The sequence below is a fragment of the Berghia stephanieae genome, chromosome 13, assembly GCF_034508935.2.
Source record: "Berghia stephanieae isolate SIO BIC M18660-M18661 chromosome 13, UCSD_Bste_1.3, whole genome shotgun sequence".
Classification (NCBI taxonomy): Eukaryota; Metazoa; Mollusca; class Gastropoda; order Nudibranchia; family Aeolidiidae; genus Berghia; species Berghia stephanieae.
This window is the reverse complement of record NC_088372.1, coordinates 13,742,944-13,765,154: the sequence shown is the minus strand read 5'-3', so window position 1 is coordinate 13,765,154 and position 22,211 is coordinate 13,742,944. Positions and strand designations below refer to the sequence as shown.

Below are 22,211 nucleotides of genomic sequence, written 5' to 3'. Positions count from 1 at the left end.
TACGATGAGAGATTGTGAGTAAACAATCTTTTTCAAGGACTCAACTATTCGCAGAGCGAGGCTCGAACCCAGGATTAGGGCCTTCCGATCCGATAGCGAGTGTCATACCACCAGACCACATAGCCGCACAAGTAAAAAAAGGTAACATCTTAAAATTAAAATAATAGTCCAAGAAGTTTACTCCGCTGTTCTGTCACTTTCAATGGAACAATTCCGTGCTATCCTTTGGATAGAACGCTAGTCTATATCAAATTATTTCTCACCAGATTGAACAGCGACCGAATCACTGGTGAGTGAGGGGGTGAGAAAAAAAACTCTCTGATGAAGTTGGGATCGATAGTGGTTCAATTGTTTGAGTGCTTTACCAAGTGAGCTATCGGGACCTCTCACGTTATTATTAACAGGTTTGCTTATTTCGGAATGGCACCGGGATCGACCCCGGGTGAATTCGAGCTTTCTTTCCTCTCAACCCCTGTGATTGGGTAACTGGGTCTGTTAGATCTGGCGGACAGTACTTTTCGATAGACTAGCGTCCCATCCAAAGGGTAGCAAGCAAAAGCTATTGTCCGTTTTAAGCCATAGAAACTGGGTTAAACTCGTCTCCATGAAGTAGTGGCTCTGAAGAACTACTTTAAAATAATAACACAAACAAGCATTTGTCGCGATTGAAAGTTTATCTATTTAACATTGTATAAGATACATTCTTCTGATACCTATGATATATGGCGGATTTTCACATTTTTACAATCTTCATTGGTCTTAACTTCATTTATTCCTGCAGCAACAGACTAATTACAACATTATTCCTGTTATGTACCTTTTTTTATTGACACTTATCTTTAAAAAACTATCTGAGATAAACCTGCATGAGTATTTAGGCTTTTAGATGCGCCTGACAGGGTGTCAACAACAACTCTTATAATGTAATGGTAAAACATAAATTAGACAGGGCTTTGGAAGATGAAATGACTATTGAGGTCAGTGAAGAAGAAACGAGATTCGTATTTTCGAAACTAAACGAGAGGAAGGCTGCTGGGCCGGATGGATTGAAAGGAAAATTATTAAAAGAATGTGCCCATCAACTGTCCCCCATTTATACACATATTTTTAACTGGTCCCTCCAATGCGTTTCGATCCCTGAAATTTGGAAAACTTCAAAAATTATTCCTGTTCCAAAAAAAGAAAAACTTGAATCTATGAACGATCTCAGACCTGTTGCACTGACTTCAATAGTCATGAAATCTTTAGAAAAACTTGTTCTTGTTAAAATTAGGAACCAGTTTATGCCATTGAGTGATAGTCATCAATTTGCTTACAAACCAGGACGTGGCGTAGAGGATGCCATTTTGCTGTTTACAAACAACATCTACAGGCATCTAGATCACGCTAAGAGCTATTGCAGATTGCTTTTCGCAGATTTTTCTTCAGCGTTCAATACAATGCAACCTCAGTTGGTTGTTCAAAAATTGACTAGTCTGAATCTAAACAAGTATATAATTGCTTGGGTGCTCGAATTTCTTACGGAGAGAGCACAATATGTTCAATTAGGACAAAACATATCTTCCTGTATAACTACAAATACTGGTGCTCCTCAAGGTTGTGTATTGTCCCCTGTATTATTCACAATATACACGAATGACTGTAGAAGTCAAAACCTGAGTGTACCTTTGATAAAGTTTGCAGATGACACCGCTCTTCAAGGCCTCATAACAAATGGCAACGAAGTGGCTTATAGGCAAGAAATGATAGATTTGTGTCTTGGTGTGATGCCCACCACCTAGAGCTTAACATAAGCAAGACAAAGGAGCTAGTGATCGACTTTAGGAGAGTGAAGGAACCGATAGAACCGTTAAAATTAAAGGACCAATTCGTCCAGCGAGTTCCTCACTACAAATACCTTGGTGTAACAATTGATGACAGGCTCAAGTGGGATGAACACTTGAAAATAATTAGGCATAAGATGTGCAGACGTACATATTTTTTATCAAAACTCTCTCAGTTTAGAATAGATAAAACCCTCTGCACATTATTTATAGAGCAGTAATCGAAAGTGTTTTGTCATTTTGTATAACAGCTTGGGGAGGCAATTGCTTAGCAGTGGAAAGGAACAAAATAAATTCAAATATTAAAAAATCTATTAAACGCTATATAAATGATGTTGACGATGTAGATCTTTTATACGAGAAATTTTGTATAAATAAGATAACTAAAATATTAAATGACCAGTATCATCCACTAAGACCATCAGTTATTATGTCAGAAAGAAGTGGTCGCCCTTTCTCTATTTCAACGAAAACAGAGAGACACCGAAAATCATTTCTGCCGTCCAGTATTAGGCTTTATAACAACAAGCAATAATCATTTTATACAATTATTTCGCATTTTTACTTTCAAAAAATGTAAATATTAAATTATTAATTTATTTGTTTTTCAATCTTTTCAATTTTTAATTTATAGTGACAGTTTTGACTATTTTACAGTGTTGAAATTATTCATATTATAAAGCGCAGCTCTGGTTATGGAGCTACTCCTTTTTCATATATACATCCTATTTCCATTGTATTTTTATCTTATTATGTAAATTATAACACGTCTGTACAAAAAATTTCCTTTTTGGGATGCAATAAAGTATTATTATTATTATTATAATAAGACAAGACATGACGACATAAGGTCTGTAAGTTGCATTACAACTTGTTATGTCTCAATAGAGGCAGCGTAATAATCTGCCAGGTACCCATTTTACACCTGAGTATGGTGAGTAAATTAAATACGAGCTTTATATTGAGGCCAAACTTTAGGGCAACAAGAGAGAGATTTTTTGAACTAGGGATTTCCAAGACACAATCTGAGTGTCTCATATTATAATTCTGTAAAGCCGCTAAAAACCGACACTGATTTCATTTAATTCATTGACACATGAGGCGATAATAATCACGTGAGTGTATAATTAAACAGCCTTCGCGATAAAAGGATTCAATAGTCTGATGTCAGGTCCACTCAGCAACGACCAGCTTGGTTCTAAACAAAGAAAATCGGTACTTTTTATTCTTTATGCTGGCTAGAACTTTTTCACACGTCATGTGATCAGAATGTATAAAAGTCAAAACATGATCAGATTTATAATGGTTTTTCTCCTCTGGATACACTTTTATGCTCGTCGGAGAACTATTTCATAAGGGCGTCCGCCATTGTTCCGATAGTTTAGAGCCAGTTTCTAAGTTACGAAGGAAGTGACGTCATGACTGTTGAAGCGTATTGTTGCCTCTCCAAACTCTGGTCACAATTTAAAACATTTGACATTGCCACTTCGAGACACAGTTAGTAACGCACTAACACCGCCATGTGAGATAGTAATAAATTCACGATGAACTGTGAGATGTTATCTCGTGAGAAATTAGATTTGAGCGAACACATTGGGTTCCTGTAAACGGAAAATCGCAGTTTTTTTTTTCAGTTTGATTATCATTTTGAACAAAATCACTGGTAGTATATAGATAGTATGCGCTTGGCTAAAAAGCTCATAACATTGCCATCCTGAAGTATACTGGGACCAACACACAAAACTGTGTAACCATGAACTTTTATAGTCTGGATAATACAGTTAAGTGAGAATTACTTATAAACGTGGATGGCAAAAACAATAACAAACACTCGAGTGACGATCTATAGATAGAACGAAGTTGGCGCCACTCCGGTCTTTGGTATTGTTTTTTCCCCATCCATGTTTATTAGTACTTCTCACTAAACTGTATTAACCAAACTAGAAACGATCAAGGTTACACACAGTTTTATGTGTTGGTCCGTTATATTTCCCGATGGCAGTGTTGTGAGTTTCTTAACAAGCGCATAGCATCTATAACTGGAATAGAATAACCTCCAACTTGTCAAAATATTCTTGTCTTTAGCCTTCAACAGTCATGATGTAACTTCCCTCGTAATGACGCATAGTAACTTAGCAACTGGTTGTAAACTATCGGAACAATGACCTAATGAGATACTCCTCCAACGAGAATAAAACTGTATCCAGAGGAGAAAAACATTATAAATCTGATCATGTTTTGACTTTTATACATTCTGATCTCATGACACATGGAAAAGTTCTCGCCAGCATGGAGAATAAAAAGTCCCGATTTTCTTTGTTTAGAACCAAGCTGCTCGTTGCTGGGCGACGTGACATCAGACTATTGAATCCTATTAACCTTCGATTTAACATATCGCTTTAAAATATATAACACAAAACGCTTTACAAGAATAATATTCACTACAATTGTCTCATGTTTAACCAGATAACTGCCACACTCTGTAAGAAAACTTGTATTTAAAAATTTGGCCAGAAAACTCATCCTTCAAATATCAATCGATTTAAATGACCCTCATCTTGGCAAAAACTCTCAAATCTGGGACTTCACAAAGTCAAATCTTGGTAAATTCTAAGATTGATTGGATGGGATAAATCCCACTGTAAATTGCCATCCATTTTGGACCGATGGAAATCATTGAATAAAATAAAATGAATATAAACGCTATTTAAACAGAACTAAAATTAACACAGAGTTCCAGGGTCAAAACCCTCCCTCAGGAAAAAATAATAATAAATAAATATATATTTTTTAAAAAGCAGTAATACTGGCGAAAGGGTTTTGAGCCCAGCACACTCTGTGTTAAGTTTGATGTTGTTGTCGTCATTGTTGTGTTGTTGTTGTTGTTGTTGTTGTTGTTGTTGTTGTTGTTGTTGTTGTTGTTGTTGTTAATATAATGATAATAATATAATATAATATATACTTTATTCATCGAAAAGAATGGAAATTCGTTTACAGACGTGGCGAGCATAAAAATGTATAAACACAAAGTTGAGAATCTATGGCGACAATGTACTCACACACACACACACACACACACACACACACATATATATATATATATATATATATATATTATATATATATATATATAATATATATGCAAATGCACAAAAATGTAAAAAAAATAAACAACCAAGAACCAATAGCGACACTTTATATATTAATTTGATAAATTGAGATAGACCATACCTCTGGCCTCTAGTCCGAATTTGTAGGTATATTTTAAAAAATAGTAATTAATTTAGATCACAGACAGTTGCGCGTTAAAAATTCGTTATGTTCATTTTTCAAATTCTCATTTAATGCTTTTTACAGTCCACAGCTTTTAGCAGCTTAGTATTAGTATTCACGTAATCTTCACTCAGTGATGTATTATTATGGTATTGTTGAAGTCTTCAAGCTGTGGAATTCCCGATGGTATTCCTCCTCGCTATACCTACCACCTTGGGAGTACCTTGGATTCCCATCTGAAAGAATGTAAGAGTACTTTAAATAGACCCTGTAAATGATTTCAACTTTGTTACTTTTACCTTTTTTCTTTTCTTTTTTTTTTTATTTTTTTTTTTTTGAGAAAGAGTCCATATTTTTCTGGAGAATAAGATTCGTCATCTGCATGTTTTAGTTAAAATGGAGATTTAGTAGTTAGTCGTCACTATAGTAAACGTAAAAGTAACGTTAAGTATTGAAATGTAAACTCTAATCAATTAAACGAAGACAGATACTGTGGACGTTTCGGGTTTCCCGTTTATCCACAAAACATCGTGTATTGCTGATAAAGAGGAAACCACAAACAACGGCGAAACCCGAAACGTCCACAGGATCTGTCTTCGTTTACATGGAAATAACCAAAGAAAAACGAACAACAACAACAACAAAACAAATAAACCCGCACCCCCCCCCCCCCCCCCGCCCCAAACAAATCAAATACTATAAATAAAACCCATAGAATAACAACGCGAAACCAACACAAAACAAAAGCAAACAAACAAATCCCCATAGAAAACAAAATCAAATAGACCCCCCCCCCCCCCCCAAATTAAAAAAAAAACAACAACAAAAAACACACACACACAAAATACAAAACAAAATCAAAATAGATGAGCATTTATAAAGGGCAATATCCACTAAACGTGCTTAAAGCACTTTGCAAGGGGCCCATAACCAACTGCAGCACTTGACAGAGAGGACGAGACAAAACGCATGTGGGGCGATATTACAAATGATGTTATTTTTCCAACATACACAAACACAAAACAAACTTTCACACACACACACACACACACACACACACACACACACACACACACACACAAGATACACAAACTCATCCCCCCCCCACCCCTTCTAATCAACGTAATATGTCATACAGGTAATGATGACGTGATAGTTATGCAGACAGGTGAAACTCGTGCCATGTCTAATTCCATGCTGGCTCTGATTCCATCACTGACCATCAAACATCTGAAATCCGACAGCTGTACACCATATAATATATATATATATATATATATATATATATATATATATATATATATATATGTATTAATACCGGATAGGGAGACTTTTGGTACCCCTATTAGTTCATTTTACAGTACTTTACCAATAGGGAGACCAAAATCCGGTCCCCCTATTGATTTGACCTCTAGCACATTCACTTTTCTATTTTTAGTTTAAAGTTGTCAACCCAACCGTCAAGGATATATAATTGTAAATCATAGTATTGAAGTTATTTGTTAAACACCACAGTAAGAAGAGTTATGCCTAAATTTTCACGTTGGTCAATAAGGTGACCGCCTGAAAAAAGTACAATAGGGGTACCAGTGTTTTCATCGATATATTTCAATAGTGAGGCAATATATCTTTCCGAAATTTTCTCTAAAATTCTAGAGCATTATATGGATTTTTATAGTAATGAAAACCTAATATAAAATTGTGTGAAAGTTGATGAACTGAGGAATGAACAAGATATACGAATTATAATCTATTTTTAGAAACAGATTTATCGAATCTTGGTCCGGATTCTTATCTTGGTGACAAGAGACAAGCAAACATAGTAACTCTTTTTTTCGTGAAACGTATGTTTAGTCAATTTCGCGCATAAAGAGGCACTCGGCACTCACTCACTCCGCAAGTCAGTAGTAGGTGGTTATCAGTTATCAGCTTTAATTCTTAGTCAAACGCTTCATCAAACCCATTATTGAGTAGCATGTTGATGCCTGATGCCAGTTGAAGCCATCTCGACGTCGTGAAATGGAGCATCTTCTGTCATAGCAGTAGAATCGTCAGATGCCGCATTTAAATCCTCCATTCCAGGCGTTGCTGTTGCCATATCGATCTTCGAAATGATTTGGTCTAGACGTCAAGTTGACCCGTTCTATGTCTGAAGAGATTTTAAAGTGCAATACCTAACATTATATCTTGATCTACAAAAGAGTCTTTTTAAATGAACCGCTGTGTTTCTATATTTTTCAAGAACCAATGATTATCTGATAACAACTGACTTGCGGAGAGAGTGGCCGACGGACGTCCTCTCTATAGCCGCAAGTATTTTTTCGTCACTTGCTGAGTTCCAAACTAGACGTCTATGGCATCGTGGGGTAAATTGATGCTGGAGGCATCATTGAAGAGACACCGAGATAATTTAAATGGTAAGTTATTGGCCATTCTTATTACATCACTGTTGATTTAAGATTTTCAATAGGGTAGACATCACAATCACACACACACCGATTGATGATTGTCACTTGTCAGTCAGTCATTTGGAAGTGGAGTCAGATAATTCGGGAACTTCTGTAGACTGTAGATTCACACTAGTGAGTAAGATCTGTCGTTTACTACTACTACTACTACTACTACCACTACTACTTTTAGTTTTAGCTTTATCCAACTCAACACTTCTCGTGTTTATTTTTTTTGGCAAAACTAGAATGGATTTTTGAAAAGAATATAAAATAATTTAAACTTAAACCTGTCTTTGCATCTTGCTTTATGCATACAGTATGCCATATCACAGCCATCACAAAATCATAGTTTAATGTTGAGAATATGCTATTTCTTTTGTAACTTCAGATCAGAGAGATTTGAGCTTTAAAAATCCTGAAAAATGTCTTGCTGTCAATCCAGACAACCCTTTTGATGTGATCTATGATGTTAATGGTAAGAATGTAATTTGATGAGGAAATGAATAACATTTAGGTACACATAGTTTGCTTTTTTTTTTTTTTTTTTTTTGAGTCATGATGTGTAATACTATTACAGTCCACTCCGGATAATTGCAACTCGTTTAATCGCAACTTTCGGTTAATCACAATATTTCCTAAGCAATGGAAATAATTCTATATAAAAGTCACTGGTTAATTGCAACAAACTTCGGTTTTTTAAAAAGTGGTAAATTCAAGAAATCAAACAGTATATCATGATTAAATTTCATCATGGATGAAATCGTGACAGGTTGAAGAATCGAGAGTGAGCAGGATTTAATGCTACAGTAGTGTGTCACCACTCTGTTAGAGTCGAAAGAGGGCGGGGCTCTGCAGTATGGGTTTGTGACGTCATCGGTGGCCATTAAATAGAAGAGGGGTGGGGCTGGTCATAATCTTGACAACAGGTTATAAATGACAGTTATAAAGAGAGACTGAGCGATATCCTTTGTTTTAGGATTAACAACTGTGCATTGTGACCAACGAGTTTGGTGAGAGCTTATTGTCTCTCATTAAGGCTAATCTCTTTAACTCTGACAAATGTTGAATTGTTGAGAAAAAAGATTGAAACTTCTTCCAATCTGAATAAGATATCGGCTTGCTTCATAGCTGCTTTTGGTTGACAAATCTACACGGGGCTGCCATATGGTTTTTGTTTCAATCAAATTGCTCTGTATGTGGTGGACTAAGAATATTATTTACTGGTTTGAGTTGACAATAAATGTGTAAAATGTTGAAATAGTGGACAGGAAACTGAATTTCGGTTAATCCCAACATTTTCGATGATCCCAAGGTATTGCGATTATCCTAAGTGGACTGTACCTGAATCTTGAACGAAAAACTATCATATGGATATGATTATAGACAGATTGGTTTCTGGAATTATATTTCCGTCCTCCCTTGCCAACTCTGACGTTCTTGAAATTTAAAAGAAAATAGCCAGAAGGTTTCGGACTTAATTTTCTTTTTTTTTCCAAAGGACAATAGTCATAAGGTAAATAATTTTTAAAAAATCCTTTTACAGCACAAGATGGCATGATTTTTTGTTTAAGAGTTTAGAGAAAAACTTGCACATGATAGTCTTCAGCTTTTTTTTTGTTGTTTTTATTTTCTATATAGACTCCAACTCAGAGCCTGAAAGTGATGCAGAACAAAGTTCCATATCACATGATTCATTTGTGGTAAGTATGTACATTAAAATAAAATCATAACATTTGTATAGCGTTTATCCACAGTTGGCACCATGCTCAAAATGCTTCACATCAACATATTTTGTGGTGGACAAAACACATTTGCCACAAAAGATGAGACCTGCAGTCTGTTAGGCGCAATACAATATTTCAGGACAAGGACAACACTGTTTTACACCAGTGAGATCTCCTAGTTTTTTGTTGTTAAAAATTTTTCTTTGCAGTGGACTTCGCCAACAATAACACTATTTTAAACCTTCCTCGTTATATTTTGAAGTGATATTCATTGATGAGCCATTCACATTTGAAGTCGTTTGTTTTTTTATTTGACAAAATGTGAAAATGATGCGTTTCCAGGAAAAATTAAAATAGCTTCTGTTGGGATTATACTTTTGATCTCGCATTTTGTCCAAATTCTCTTGCATCGTAATGTTTATCAACTTTTTTTGTTAACTATATTGCAGTTGCAAGGTTAGGAAGTTCATATTGTTGCAATGACAACCGTTTATATGTCCAGAATCGTAGTGATATAAAAAATTGTTTTGTAGTTGTTGGTCCTGGTGTAGGATTTAAAGAGTTGGTTAAAAACGGTTTACTGAAACCCTGGTTGGTGTATCTATATTTATCCAAGCACAGTTGAACATATTAAATACTTAGACAATATGTCTGCCTTTCTCAACTCTTTTTTATTATACTTGCATTATTAACCAGCTAATTGTTTAGTTGGATTATTAAACAATGGCTCTTCATGTTTATTGTCAACATGAATAAATTGATTGATCTGTCATCTTTTCCACAAAATATACAGGGTCCCGATTTTGTTGCTGACTCCGAGTCTGATTCCTCTACGTACTCTGTGAGGTACCCAATGCTGAGTACATCATTGTCTTTGGAACCTAGTGCTCATTCCCCAACTCAGTCAGAGCCTCATCCACAACTATCACAGACTGAACCTCGTTGCCAGTCTGGGACCCAGGTTCAACCCGAATGCTATACACTTGCAAACCAACGTGTTACGTGCAATGGTGAGTCATTTTTTTGTCATTCTTCTCCTTTGATATTTGTGGGATCAATTTTAATTTACCCATTCCTTTTAAAAGAAAACTTCCACCCCCTCCATGGTGCTGCATTTGTGTTATTGCATTTTTTTTCTGTTTTGGCAGTGCTGCGTCGCAAAATACGCTACCATTTACATAACAAGCACAAATCCAAATTTGATAGGGTGGACATCTTAGAATCTGAAACCCCAATGTGTGAGTGATATCAGTGAAACCAGCCATAAAAATGTTCATGTTTATTTTATTGGGTTTTTTTTTTGTCTGTAATAGACTTAAATTGCTTGTATTGTAAGTGTTAAAATGGTTTTTTTTGTTACAACCCATCTATATATTAAAACTGTTTCTTTGTATTTCTATGATGCTTAAGGCTCTTTTTCACAGACCAGCTGGAAACTTAACGAGAATCAGAGTAGATAACATTTTTATTAATCTTGCAACCTAAACAGTATATGATGATTGGGAGCATTTAAAGAAAAGCACATTTTCTTTTTAATTTGTCGGTACTAAAATTATACTTTGATAATGCCTGCTGTGCTACAAACCCTTTTGACTTCCAGGTTCAATATTTTTCTTTATTCTAAAATTCTTGGGTTTCCTTTCAATGACAACTGAGATCATTAAAATTCAGCTCACAACATGATGTGTGTAGATTTGATGAAAACATATGTTCGAGTTGAGAAGCAGTGTTCACGAACTTGCTGATCGTTTTTACTAGCATTTATTTTCCTAACTTACCTGTATCAATTAACAAAGGCAAGACTCAAATATTTTCTATCTGAACAGTGTGTTTGTTATTGAAATATTTCCGGCATATACATGTCATATTTCATTCCCACAAAATATAAATCAGGATTAAGTTGTCTGGGCATCAGCATCGTTCAGGCAGTTGGGGGGGAAGTCTTTAAGGAATTAATGAAGCCGATGCTCAACCGGTCTGGAGGACGTTTGATTGATGTCGGCTGTTTGTTCTGCCAGCCGGTGATGTTTTCTCACTCCCTCAATGACAAAGAAAGTCATTGTTATGACTATGAACTATAGTCTATTATTACTTTTGTTACTATATTAATTGTTACTTATAGCCGCTACTGTTATTATATTATTATTATTATTATTATTATTATTATTATTATTATTATTATTATTATTATTATTATTATTATTATTATTATTATTATTATTATTATGATATTGCCTTCATTGCATTCTATTACTATTATTGATATAATTAATTTCTGATTGTTGTAAATAATGTATGTGAATTGAATTTTGTCGATTGGCCAAGGGCCTACAATAAACTTAAATGAAATGTTAGTCTTTGGATAGGACTTGGGTCTATTCTTGATTGCTTTTCCGCCTGGGTCGAGTGAAGCATTTGGAGTAAATTTTGTTGCTCAACGTAAAAAACATGACGCTTACCATTCCGCTGATACTGATACCTCCAAGGGGTGGTTGGGGAAAAACCTAAAATTCTTTTGACATTCTGTCTGATTTTTCGCTGAAACAACAAAGGACAATCTATGTATTCAGATGAGACTTCAATGTGTTACTATTCCGATTTATGTTCATATTTTGATTATAATGAAGAGGGAACCCTGAACCCAGTGAAGTGGGTGGATTGATCTATTTATTTCTATTTCAAAACAAAAATATGGCGTCTTTTCACTGGATTTGTTATGTGGCAGAGGTCTCCACAAATCTAACATACCTCTTCCAAAGGAATAGATGGTAGAAAAGTATATAACAAGAAGGAATTATGACAGTTACTTGTCCAGGCCTTAAATATTTGGAATGCTATTCCTCTCTATCGCTGTCATGTAGCTGATGTGCATATGATCTGTCTATTGATTTATTTTCATAGTTCATAGCATGATGTGCTTTATTTTCTTCTTTTTTTTCCAGAGAAATACAAAAAGCCAAGGAGACCCTGTCCATACTGTGGACAGTTGCAAACAAAACTCTCAAGGCATTTGATGAGGAAACACAAAGATGAGACAGAAGTTACAGAGGCCATGAAACAGCCTGTAAAGGAAAGGGATAGAACAATGGATTATCTCAAGAAAAAGGGCATTTTTTATTCAAACACTAGAAACAATTCAATAGTTATGCGTGAGAGAGCACAAGGGTCACATGAAGTTGTTATGTGTGCTGGCTGTAAGGGTTTTACTCTGGACGAAGGGTTTATGAACACAAAAAGAAATGTAGTACTGAGCATGCTCTGTGTACTGGGGTTGTAAAATTTTATCCCGTGGCTCCCAATGCAAGTAAAGAAATAAAGGAGAATATTCTTGACAAATTTCGGAATGATGAAGTGGGAAATTTGTGTCGATCAGACAAAGCTATAGTATTGTTAGGAACAAAATTGTGGAGTAAAAGTTCAAAGAAGGAGAGAAAAGTTATAATGAGTGATTTACGCATCTTAGGAAATTTGATTTTAAAAACTAGGAAGAGAACGAATCAACCTTCTTTCTCTGGAGAGGACGTGGTGAAGCGTTGTAACTTTAATGAAATATCGCAAACCATTTCTGAAATGACTTTGAAAGAGGATGGGACATTGAAAGCAGGCTTGAAGCTTTCAATTGGATTTATATTGAAAAAGTTAATTAATTTCTTAAAAGGGGAATATATAATGCAAAACAAAATGGAAGAATCCGCAGAGATAGATTTGTTCAAAGCTGTCCTGGATTATAATTGGGATAGTATTTTTTTTACAGCCAGAGTTCAATGTGAAGCAAAGAGAACAAATTTGAGAAAACCCAAAGAGATGCCATTAGAGAATGATATAAAGAAGCTACGGCAATTTATTACTGAAGAGATGGTCCGTATTTGTGAGGATGATTATCAATTATTTGATTCACATATGTTTGTTAGGCTTCGCAATGTCATCGTAGCTAGGCTTACAATGTTTAATGCGAGGAGAGGCGGAGAACCCGCAAGGATGTTGTTAAAAGACTGGAATGATGCAGATTCAGGTGTATGGGTTGATCCCCAGCTTGTACAACATGTCACTGATCCTCTGGAAAAAGCGTTACTTGAGAAGTATAAGCTGGCCTATCAGTCTGGAAAGGGAAGCAAGATGTTGGTCCCTGTGTTGATACCCAATGACACAATTCAGCCTTTAAGGAAACTTGCACAGGAGCGTAAAGCTGTTGATATTTCAGACAACCCATTTCTTTTTCCAAATACAGGAATATCCAAAGATCATGTAAGTGGTTACATTGCCATCAAATATGTCACTTCCTTAGTAAAGGATTTAGAGAAACCCCAGTTGTTAATAGCTGATAAATTCAGGCACCGAGCTTCGACATTATTTGCCTTACTTGATGTCCCACAACACGAGAGAGATGTCTTCTATCGACATATGGGACACAGTGAATCAATCAATCAAAACATTTATCAGTGTCCACTTGCAATACGAGAAATAACAGAAGTTGGTCATTTTTTGGGTCAAATTGATAACTCAGCATCGGTCACTGGGGAAGGAAATTGTAACATTGAAACAAATGACTCTGTAGTGAATAGAGACTCAAATGCAAATTTTGGAACATCCATAGTAACAGCTGCAAATCAAGAAGAAATATTTGATGGTGAAGCAGGAGTGCCAAATCAGCTTACGTGTTCTTCAAAACAAACTGAACCCAAGAGGAATTCAAGCAAAAATCGGAGATACATGTCATGGTCAGATGAGGATACAGATAGAGTCAAGTCATATTTTAAAAACTTTGTCGAAGATGTTTCAGCACATGGTTCAAGGGGATCATTACCTAGAAAGTCTGAAATTATTCTGTTCTTAAAACACCACAGGGTATTTTCACAAAAAGGAATCCCTGAAGGTACACTAATTAGTTTGGTGAAGACAAAGATTTTTAATGAAAGAAATAAATATAGAAGGGAAAGAGCGTTTCAATCGGTGTAATGACAATCATGAATTTGATTTGTATTACATTCATTGTATTGTATAGTGTTATTGACATATTTTGGGGGTTTACAAAAACGTTTTATCTTTATATAGTACAATCTGTTCATCATTGCAATATCCTTTTTTATATTATATGAACATTCATTTGCTCAGCTTGAGAGACAAATGCTTTGTAGAACCATAGCTGCCAACCGTTCTGTTAAAAACGGATTTGTTCCGTATTTGACTTCCTGAGTCCGTAAGTGCTTATTTTTAGTTCAAAATCCGTATTTTGTAATTTTTGACTAATTTGTGGTAAAAAAGCCATGTGAGCCTAATGAATTATTATTATTGATCCCATTATTATTACTATTACTACTACTACTATTGTTGTTATTATTATTATCATTATTATTGGTGTCCAGTGAGAGCATAATCTCCATTTGTGTAGCTCTTTAATTTGAATTATGCCTCTAACATAAATGATTTTCAACAATTAAAAAAGTTCCATTCGTTTATATGACGCCTGTATTTTACTCAAACCTTTCATAATGTATTGGAGATTTGCATAGGATATGGATGTTAGCCTCGATATACTTTGAATATTCTAAGACAGTATTGATACTTTCACTATTTGTTACAAATATTATTTTAATTAAGAATAAAATTAAATCCACCTTTTTGATTGGAAGGTATTCAATAAGAAAATCAATTGCTTATATTGATTAAAGATGACAATGATTATTTCCCTTTATTAATTTATGAATATATATAAATTTAATCCCTTTAAAAACATCTTCATCTGATTTTAATTTTTTTTTTTTCAAGCAAGCTTTTGTAACGGTTTAGGTTCAAGAAAAATAAGTATACTCCATTTTTAGGTGTGTTTATCTTGTCAAAGTAAAGAAGTAGGAATTCTCTAATATTTAGAGGTGCATTTTACTATAACTACTATTATAGTATACTACTTAAAGACCATTATGTTGCATGAAAGAAAACATATATGCAATCGTCTACTTTTTATCTGAACTCACCTAATTTTTACCCCAAAACGCCCTCTCAAGTGATGTACCAGGTTGGTAGTTATGCATTTCTAACCATCTTAAGTTATTTCATTTATTTTACAATCGTGCTTCTTGTGTATTGGTCCTTATCAAAGTTGAGGCAGTTGAATTCTTTCTTTATATTGTCCGTTCTGAATTTTGATCTCATTGTGGAAAGCTCCCATAGCGGGCAGGGAGGTACACACTGTGTCTTCTATCCCCTTATATCTGTTTTCCAACATGCTTTCAGTCTTTGTCTTGGAATGAGATTACTTGTTTTTTTCCTGGCCCTCGCCGGAGTCCTAGCTGGGAGGGAAGCAGTCAAATGCATATTTATTGTTTTGGGAGATGATATTTTTTTCCTTGTAAATCATCTCTCTGTTATGTATTATTACTATATTTGTTATTTTTTAATGTATAATGTAAGCATTTGAGTGTGTTCCTCTTTGTTGGATTTTGTTCTTGTGTCCGGATAAGACTTATAGGTGATCTCAAACTTAGTACATTGGTGATACGCTCTTGGAATCTACATCTGATCCCTATTTGTTCCCAGTTCCCCTATGTCTTACTTTCTCTTGGATGCTTCAACTGTAATTCTAGAACTTTTTACTATCCAATTTTCTTCCTTTTTACTGGCGCTGATATAACCTAAATGTGTGCAAGCGCCGTAAAACCCTTAAAAACAAAACAACAATCATTGTGGAAAGTGTCATTTTAACGATTCAAATGTGCTGGTACTAAACCCGATAATTGAGCAACATTTGGACTAGCCTCTGTCATCTCAAACTTGTTAGTGTTAGTAATAGTAATTAAAAAGGCTGACTTTTATATGTTGCGATTCGATGAAGGGGGGGGGGGGGGGGGGGGCTTCGGCACACATCGCCCCTCATCCCGGGCAAAATGAGCGTTCCTTATTTTATTTTTGAAAAGTTGGCAGCTATGTAGAACTATCTGAAAGAATCAGATATGGCAGAATAAAAAGTCTTTCTACTAACCCTAACTTAATTGGCCAATGTAGCTTTATGTTCAGCATTTTCTAGATACCTAATGTAAAATTTCACTATTCTTTTTATGATAGTTTTAAGAGTTGCAATCTTTAGAGGTGACTGTCAAGAAATGACACCTCTGTGCATTTAATTTCATTCTTTCTTTATCCCCTCATCCTTAATCAGAATAATAATAATTAATAATGAAAAAAAATGCAGCAACGACAGCTTAGAACGGCATAAAGTGCTTAAGAATTATTTTTTTTGCATTAAACTTTATTCAAACGATTTTCAACACTTTTGCTTCACAGTTTATGCTTTTTAACAAATGCAATTAAGCAACTTACCAGCAACAACATATTGGTTTGTTATCATTTGAGGGTTTTATCAGTAAAACTGTTTCTATCCTTTTATGTTGCACTGTACACATAGCAAACTTCATGCTTTTATTTGGTGACCAAAGACTTATGTGATACAGTGGATGAATGTTTGTGATGGCTTTTGGAACTGAAATAAACCTGCAATATGATTTGTAGACTTCTATCGTTATGTATCATTTTTCGGTCAAATGTAAATGTAATTTTACACGAGCTTGATGTATCATAAAACCCACAATGAGCTCAACGTGCAGCTGGTAGTAGATTTATATGGACACGAACAACGTTGTTACAATTCAGTAACGTACTCCAATTAACACAAGTGAGACTGTAAATGAGACTTTTACAATGACTCTGCATCGCCACAAATATGGATTCGAACCCTGGCAACTCGGGCGTCAGACGAACTGTCTACCACGAAACCAAAGCAAGCATTGTGCAAGTTAAAGTGAATGAGATGTTGATTGAAGCCGTTCATTGTGTCCATCAGATCTGCTGTCCTATCCATCCAACTCCATTCACTCACTGGGTGGGGTTCCCGACTTCCCATAATGGGCAGGGACGTACTCGTTGCGTCTTCTATCCCCCTATGTCTGTTTTCCAACTTGTTTTCTGTCTTTGTCTCGGGATGGGATGGGATTACTTGGTTTTGTCCAGGACCTGACTGGGAGGGAAACAGTCAAATGTATAGTTCGAGTTTTGGGAGATTATATTTTTCCCTTGTAAATCATCTGTCTGTTATGCTCTTTATTGTTTTGTTTACATATTATTTATGCTTTGTAAACATTTGAGTGTATCCCTCTTTGTTGGGACCTGTGCTTGTGTCTGAATGAGACGTTTAGGTGATCTCAAACTAAGTACTTTGATAGTGGGCTCTTGGAATCTACTGTTTCCTATTTGAAACAAATCCCTTTGCCTTACTTTTTCTTGGGTGCTCTAATTGTAGTTCCAGAACTTTTTACTATCCCATTTTCTTCCTTTTTACTGGCGCTGATATGACCTTAATGTGTTGCAAGCGCCGTAAAACCCTTAAAAACAAAACAAAACAAACCAAGTCCATTCAGTGGTATACAACAACAACAAATAAACTCCTCTGCCTGGTCCCTTCTATCTCTGATCTTAACCTGGGTCGTCAGGTTTCTAAAGGGGTCGGGGACTGCAAAAACAATGGCGCACGGAGCAACTGGGAATATTTTTTGCCGTGTTTGAGTCCCAGGTTATTTCCCTGAGCGCCCCTTCTGAGGGATGGACCTTCCCAGGAGTTAGTAAATGCGTTGCTCGGCCACTTCACTCTACGCACACTGGGATAAGCTTCGACACTATGGCCATGAAGCTCTTAATCTTAAGGACTTACTTTATTTTAGACAATTTGGTGGTAGCTCACTTGAAAATGCACTCTTAGGTATACACATATATAAACATATACTGGGCTCCCTAAAAGGGTTTTTTAATGTGGTCTCCCTAAAAACATGTTTTTACCAAATGTCTCCTTAAAGCTACAGAAACACTTAGTAAAACATTAGGGGGACCGAGTAATTTTCTATATACCATTGTGATCATCAAGCATCAGAATTGTGTTCATAAATCATTGTAGGGAATCAAACTATACTCATTTGAACAAAGATTGAACAGTTTAATCAATTTGAACAAGACATATGCTTGGTCCTCCAATTGGTGCATTTCACAGTGGTCACCTTAATAGTGGATTGATACTTATATATATATATATATATATATATATATATATATATATATATATATATATATATATATTTAATATATCCTTTTAGAAATGATATATCTGTAACACACACCACACACACACACACACACACACACACACACACACAGAATCTTATCAAAGGGTAGAAAAATAATTTCTTCCCCCCACCCAAGAAAAGATATGTTATATAAATTTACTCTTTAAAAAAAGAGCATTTATCCACTAAATGTGCTCAAAGCGCTTTACAAGGGATCTCTGGCCAACAGCACACACACACACACACACACACACACACACACACACATATATATATATATATATATATATATATATATATTTATATATATGTGTGTGTGTGTGTGTGTGTGTGTGATTATGAATAATAAATTAATTTAAGTATTACGTGTTACTTGTACATCATGAAACCTTCTATTTTCCGCTCCCCTTAATTTTAAAGTTGAACACTTTTATTTAGTGTTTTTTTGTTTTTATTTCATGCATATGTGTGTGTGTGTGTGTGTGTGTGTGTGTGTGTGAGTTTGTGGGTGGGTGTCTGACACTTCTTGATTTGGCATTAAGTGGCACTATGCAAAATTGGAAACAATTACACCGTCAAATTTGATCAAATGAATATCTAGAATATTCACATGGTTTCCAAATGTTTATAGAATTTCATCAACCATCTAATAAAATGAGAGATGCAAGAATTCCTTTATTTAAAGTGAAAGTTTGATGTAAAAAAAAACTAGATATATTTTGTCAGGATGATACTAAGGTTCTGGAAGCTGTGGATTGTAAAAAAGAAATAAACAAAATTGACTATAAATATAACAGCTTCAAAAAGGAACAAAATACCAAACACGGAACGTTTTGGGAATAAAACCCTTCTTCAGGGGACAGCAAAAAAAAAAAACCCAATAAAAACATAAATGCACTTCTTTTTTAAAAAATAATAAAAATTTTCTCTATTCAGGGAAATTTGTCTTTAGGGTCTATTCCAAGGGAAGACTGGAAGAACTCAGGCCTCAGCCAGAGTGCAGTGCCGCAAGTTATGGTGAGATGTATGGGGAAGGTATCCAGCAACTTAAAAAAAAATTCATACTTTTTCAACTTGTAAAAAATATTAAGAAGTGAAATTAAGCTTCGAAGATGTACAAAAAGGGTTGACTTAATCATTTATAGCAAGAACTCATTATGGATAAACTAAACTTGGTAATATCTCAATTCAAACCTTTTCACCATCAGACTGATTATGTCATTCACTGTAACATACTATAATAATGGAGAAGGAACGGGGTTGAAATATTGGCACTATCAGGATTTGTTGTGCGGCTATGTGGTCTAGTGGTATGACACTCGCTTTCGGATCGGAAGGTCCTGGGTTCGAGCCTCGCGCTCGGCGCATAGTTGAGTCCTTGGAAAAGACTCTTTACTCACATTCTCTCACCGTACTCAGGTATAAAACGAGTACCTGGCCGTTAACAGCGTTGTCTTTGTCCGAAAAATTGTAATATCGCCTAATAGGCGTTATGTCCCGTCCTACATGTTAAATGGTGCTGTCGACCAGGGGCCCCTTGTAAAGCGCTTTGAGCACATTTTCGTGGATATTGCGCTATATAAAAGCTCATTTTAAAAAAATAATTTTTGAACAGAATCTAGCACGTCGAGGACCGAGAATGACATTATTTAAAAATCTAAGTCAGAACACATTACTGATAAAAAAACACAAACACAGAATACGCCAAATGCTCTGAAGACAGATTTACATGGAGGATGGTCGACCGGCAACACACATTATGTAAGGTCACAGCCACACAACATGAAATGAATCAAAACGTCCATTCCGTATTATTGATTAGTCTTGAATAGGAGTTTTATAAGCGTTAAATTGGCATCATGTAAAACAAACAAAAACACACACAACAAAAATGAACAACAAGTAAACAAAAGCATAAAGAAACTATACAAAAAAACAAAAACAAAATAACAATAAATGCAAAACAAGCAAACAACCAAACCAAAACTTAACCCCCCCCCCCTCCCGAAAAAAAAAAATAAAAAAATAAAAAAAAACATCAAGAGGATTTCCGGTCATATAATGGTCCTGATGACTCAAGTTGATGTTAAAACGAACAGGGTAGATTCCGTGATTCCATTGGCTCAAAGTGGAAGAACTTTAATTGAGGGGTCATTACGTCAATGGCCATGTCTAAAGTAAGGGTTTGTTTGGGTCAGAGAGCGATGGACCACGGACATCTTAGGAAGTCATACCAAAACAAGGTTTATTGTTAGTGTAAACAAACAGACACCTGAACTCAACGGTTAGAGAAATTGACCGTACCTGCTCCTGTATTATAGACTATAGACCACTACCTGTATTCCACGACTTCGGGCGATGTTATGTTAGAAGGAGATGCCTGGATATGGAGTGGGAGTCAATGGCATTTCCGCCGTACAACTACTACTACCACTACCACTACTACTACTATTACAACGACTTCTACTATTAATACTACTATTACTACTACTACTACTACTACTACTACTACTACTACTACTACTACTACTACTACTACTACTTTTACTACTACTACTACCACTACTACTACTACTACTACTACTACTACTACTACTACTACTACTACTACTACTACTACTACTACTATTACTACTACTACTACTACTACTACTACTACTACTACTACTACTACCAATACTACTACAACAACTACTACTAATACTACTGCGTCTATAACTACAACTCACCATGAGCACTTGAGAATTTATTTTGAGCAATATCCGTTAAACGCATTCAAAATGCTTAACAAGTGGGCCTTAGCCAACAGCAACACGTTGGACGAGACATGACGTCTGTTAAGCGATCGACAATACATGTTTTTCCGACAGAGACAACGGTGTTAATGGCCAGGTACTCATTTTACACCTGAGTACGACGGGAGGTTGCGAGCAAAGAGCCTTTTCCAAGGATTCAACTATATCCACTCAGAGTGGGACTCGAATCTTGGACCTTCCCGTCCGAAGGCCAATGGCCAATACCATACAAGACCACACAGCCACACTTCATTGAAATCCGAGGTTTGAGAGTTGAGGACTGGGTGAGGGTCAATTTAATCGACTAATATAAAGTGGCCAAGTGGTTAAGGCATTGCATTGTGACTCGGAAGGTTCCGGGTTCGAGCCCCGCTTCAGGCACTTTTTTTCCTAGGGCAAGATTATTAACCCCCAATTTGATCACTTGGACAACATGGGTGATTCTTGTTGACATCAGACATCTTTTTTTGATGAATTATTTAATTTTCTTCGTGGAATGCCTAGGCGACGGTATCTTATGATGTCTTGGCGGAAGGTCGTAATATTTTAATAGTTAATGGACACATTTTTACACCGAAATTTAACATAAGATTGATTACAACGACAATGGCCCGTTCATGCTCATCATATTAATAAAACAGCGAATCTCTCTCTCTCTCTCACTCTCGCTCGCTCTCTCTCTCTATCTATCTCTCCATCTCTCGCTCTCTCCCTCTCTCGCTCTCTCTCTCTCCCTCTCTCGCTATCTCTCTCTATCTCTATCTCTCTCCCTCTGTCTCTCTCTGTCTCTCTCTTTCTCTCTCTCTCTCTTTCTCTCTTTCTCTCTCTCTCTATCTCTCTCTTTGTATGCCGTGTGTATGTGTGTGTGTGTGTGTGTGTTTATGTGTGTCGTCGACAGACAAAACCAGATTTATTTCTTCTAAGAAAAGTAGCAGTTTGTGAACATTTCTATCCATCCGATGCAAGACAACGAAATATTTGTGAGTTAGATAGATCTGTTTTACAATATCCACATCCAATTTTAAAATCAATTTTCTTCGAT

The 22,211-nt window shown here is 35.7% G+C and overlaps 2 protein-coding genes across 2 annotated transcripts in view; one reads left to right on the top strand and one right to left on the bottom strand.

Moving 5' to 3' along the window:
• Nucleotides 1-22,211, bottom strand: part of LOC144958594 (innexin unc-9-like) — a 576,099-nt gene that overhangs the window by 417,388 nt on the left and 136,500 nt on the right. The window lies entirely within an intron of this gene.
• The window catches only part of LOC144958925 (uncharacterized), a 58,239-nt gene continuing 43,043 nt past the window's right edge, over nucleotides 7,016-22,211 (top strand). Inside the window, exons 1-6 of the mRNA XM_078891223.1 lie at nucleotides 7,016-7,513; nucleotides 7,935-8,021; nucleotides 9,185-9,246; nucleotides 10,064-10,280; nucleotides 12,213-12,419; nucleotides 19,311-19,409. Coding sequence (XP_078747349.1) covers nucleotides 7,450-7,513; nucleotides 7,935-8,021; nucleotides 9,185-9,246; nucleotides 10,064-10,280; nucleotides 12,213-12,419; nucleotides 19,311-19,409 — 736 coding nt within the window. The 5' untranslated portion in view covers nucleotides 7,016-7,449. The remainder of the gene's footprint in view (nucleotides 7,514-7,934; nucleotides 8,022-9,184; nucleotides 9,247-10,063; nucleotides 10,281-12,212; nucleotides 12,420-19,310; nucleotides 19,410-22,211) is intronic.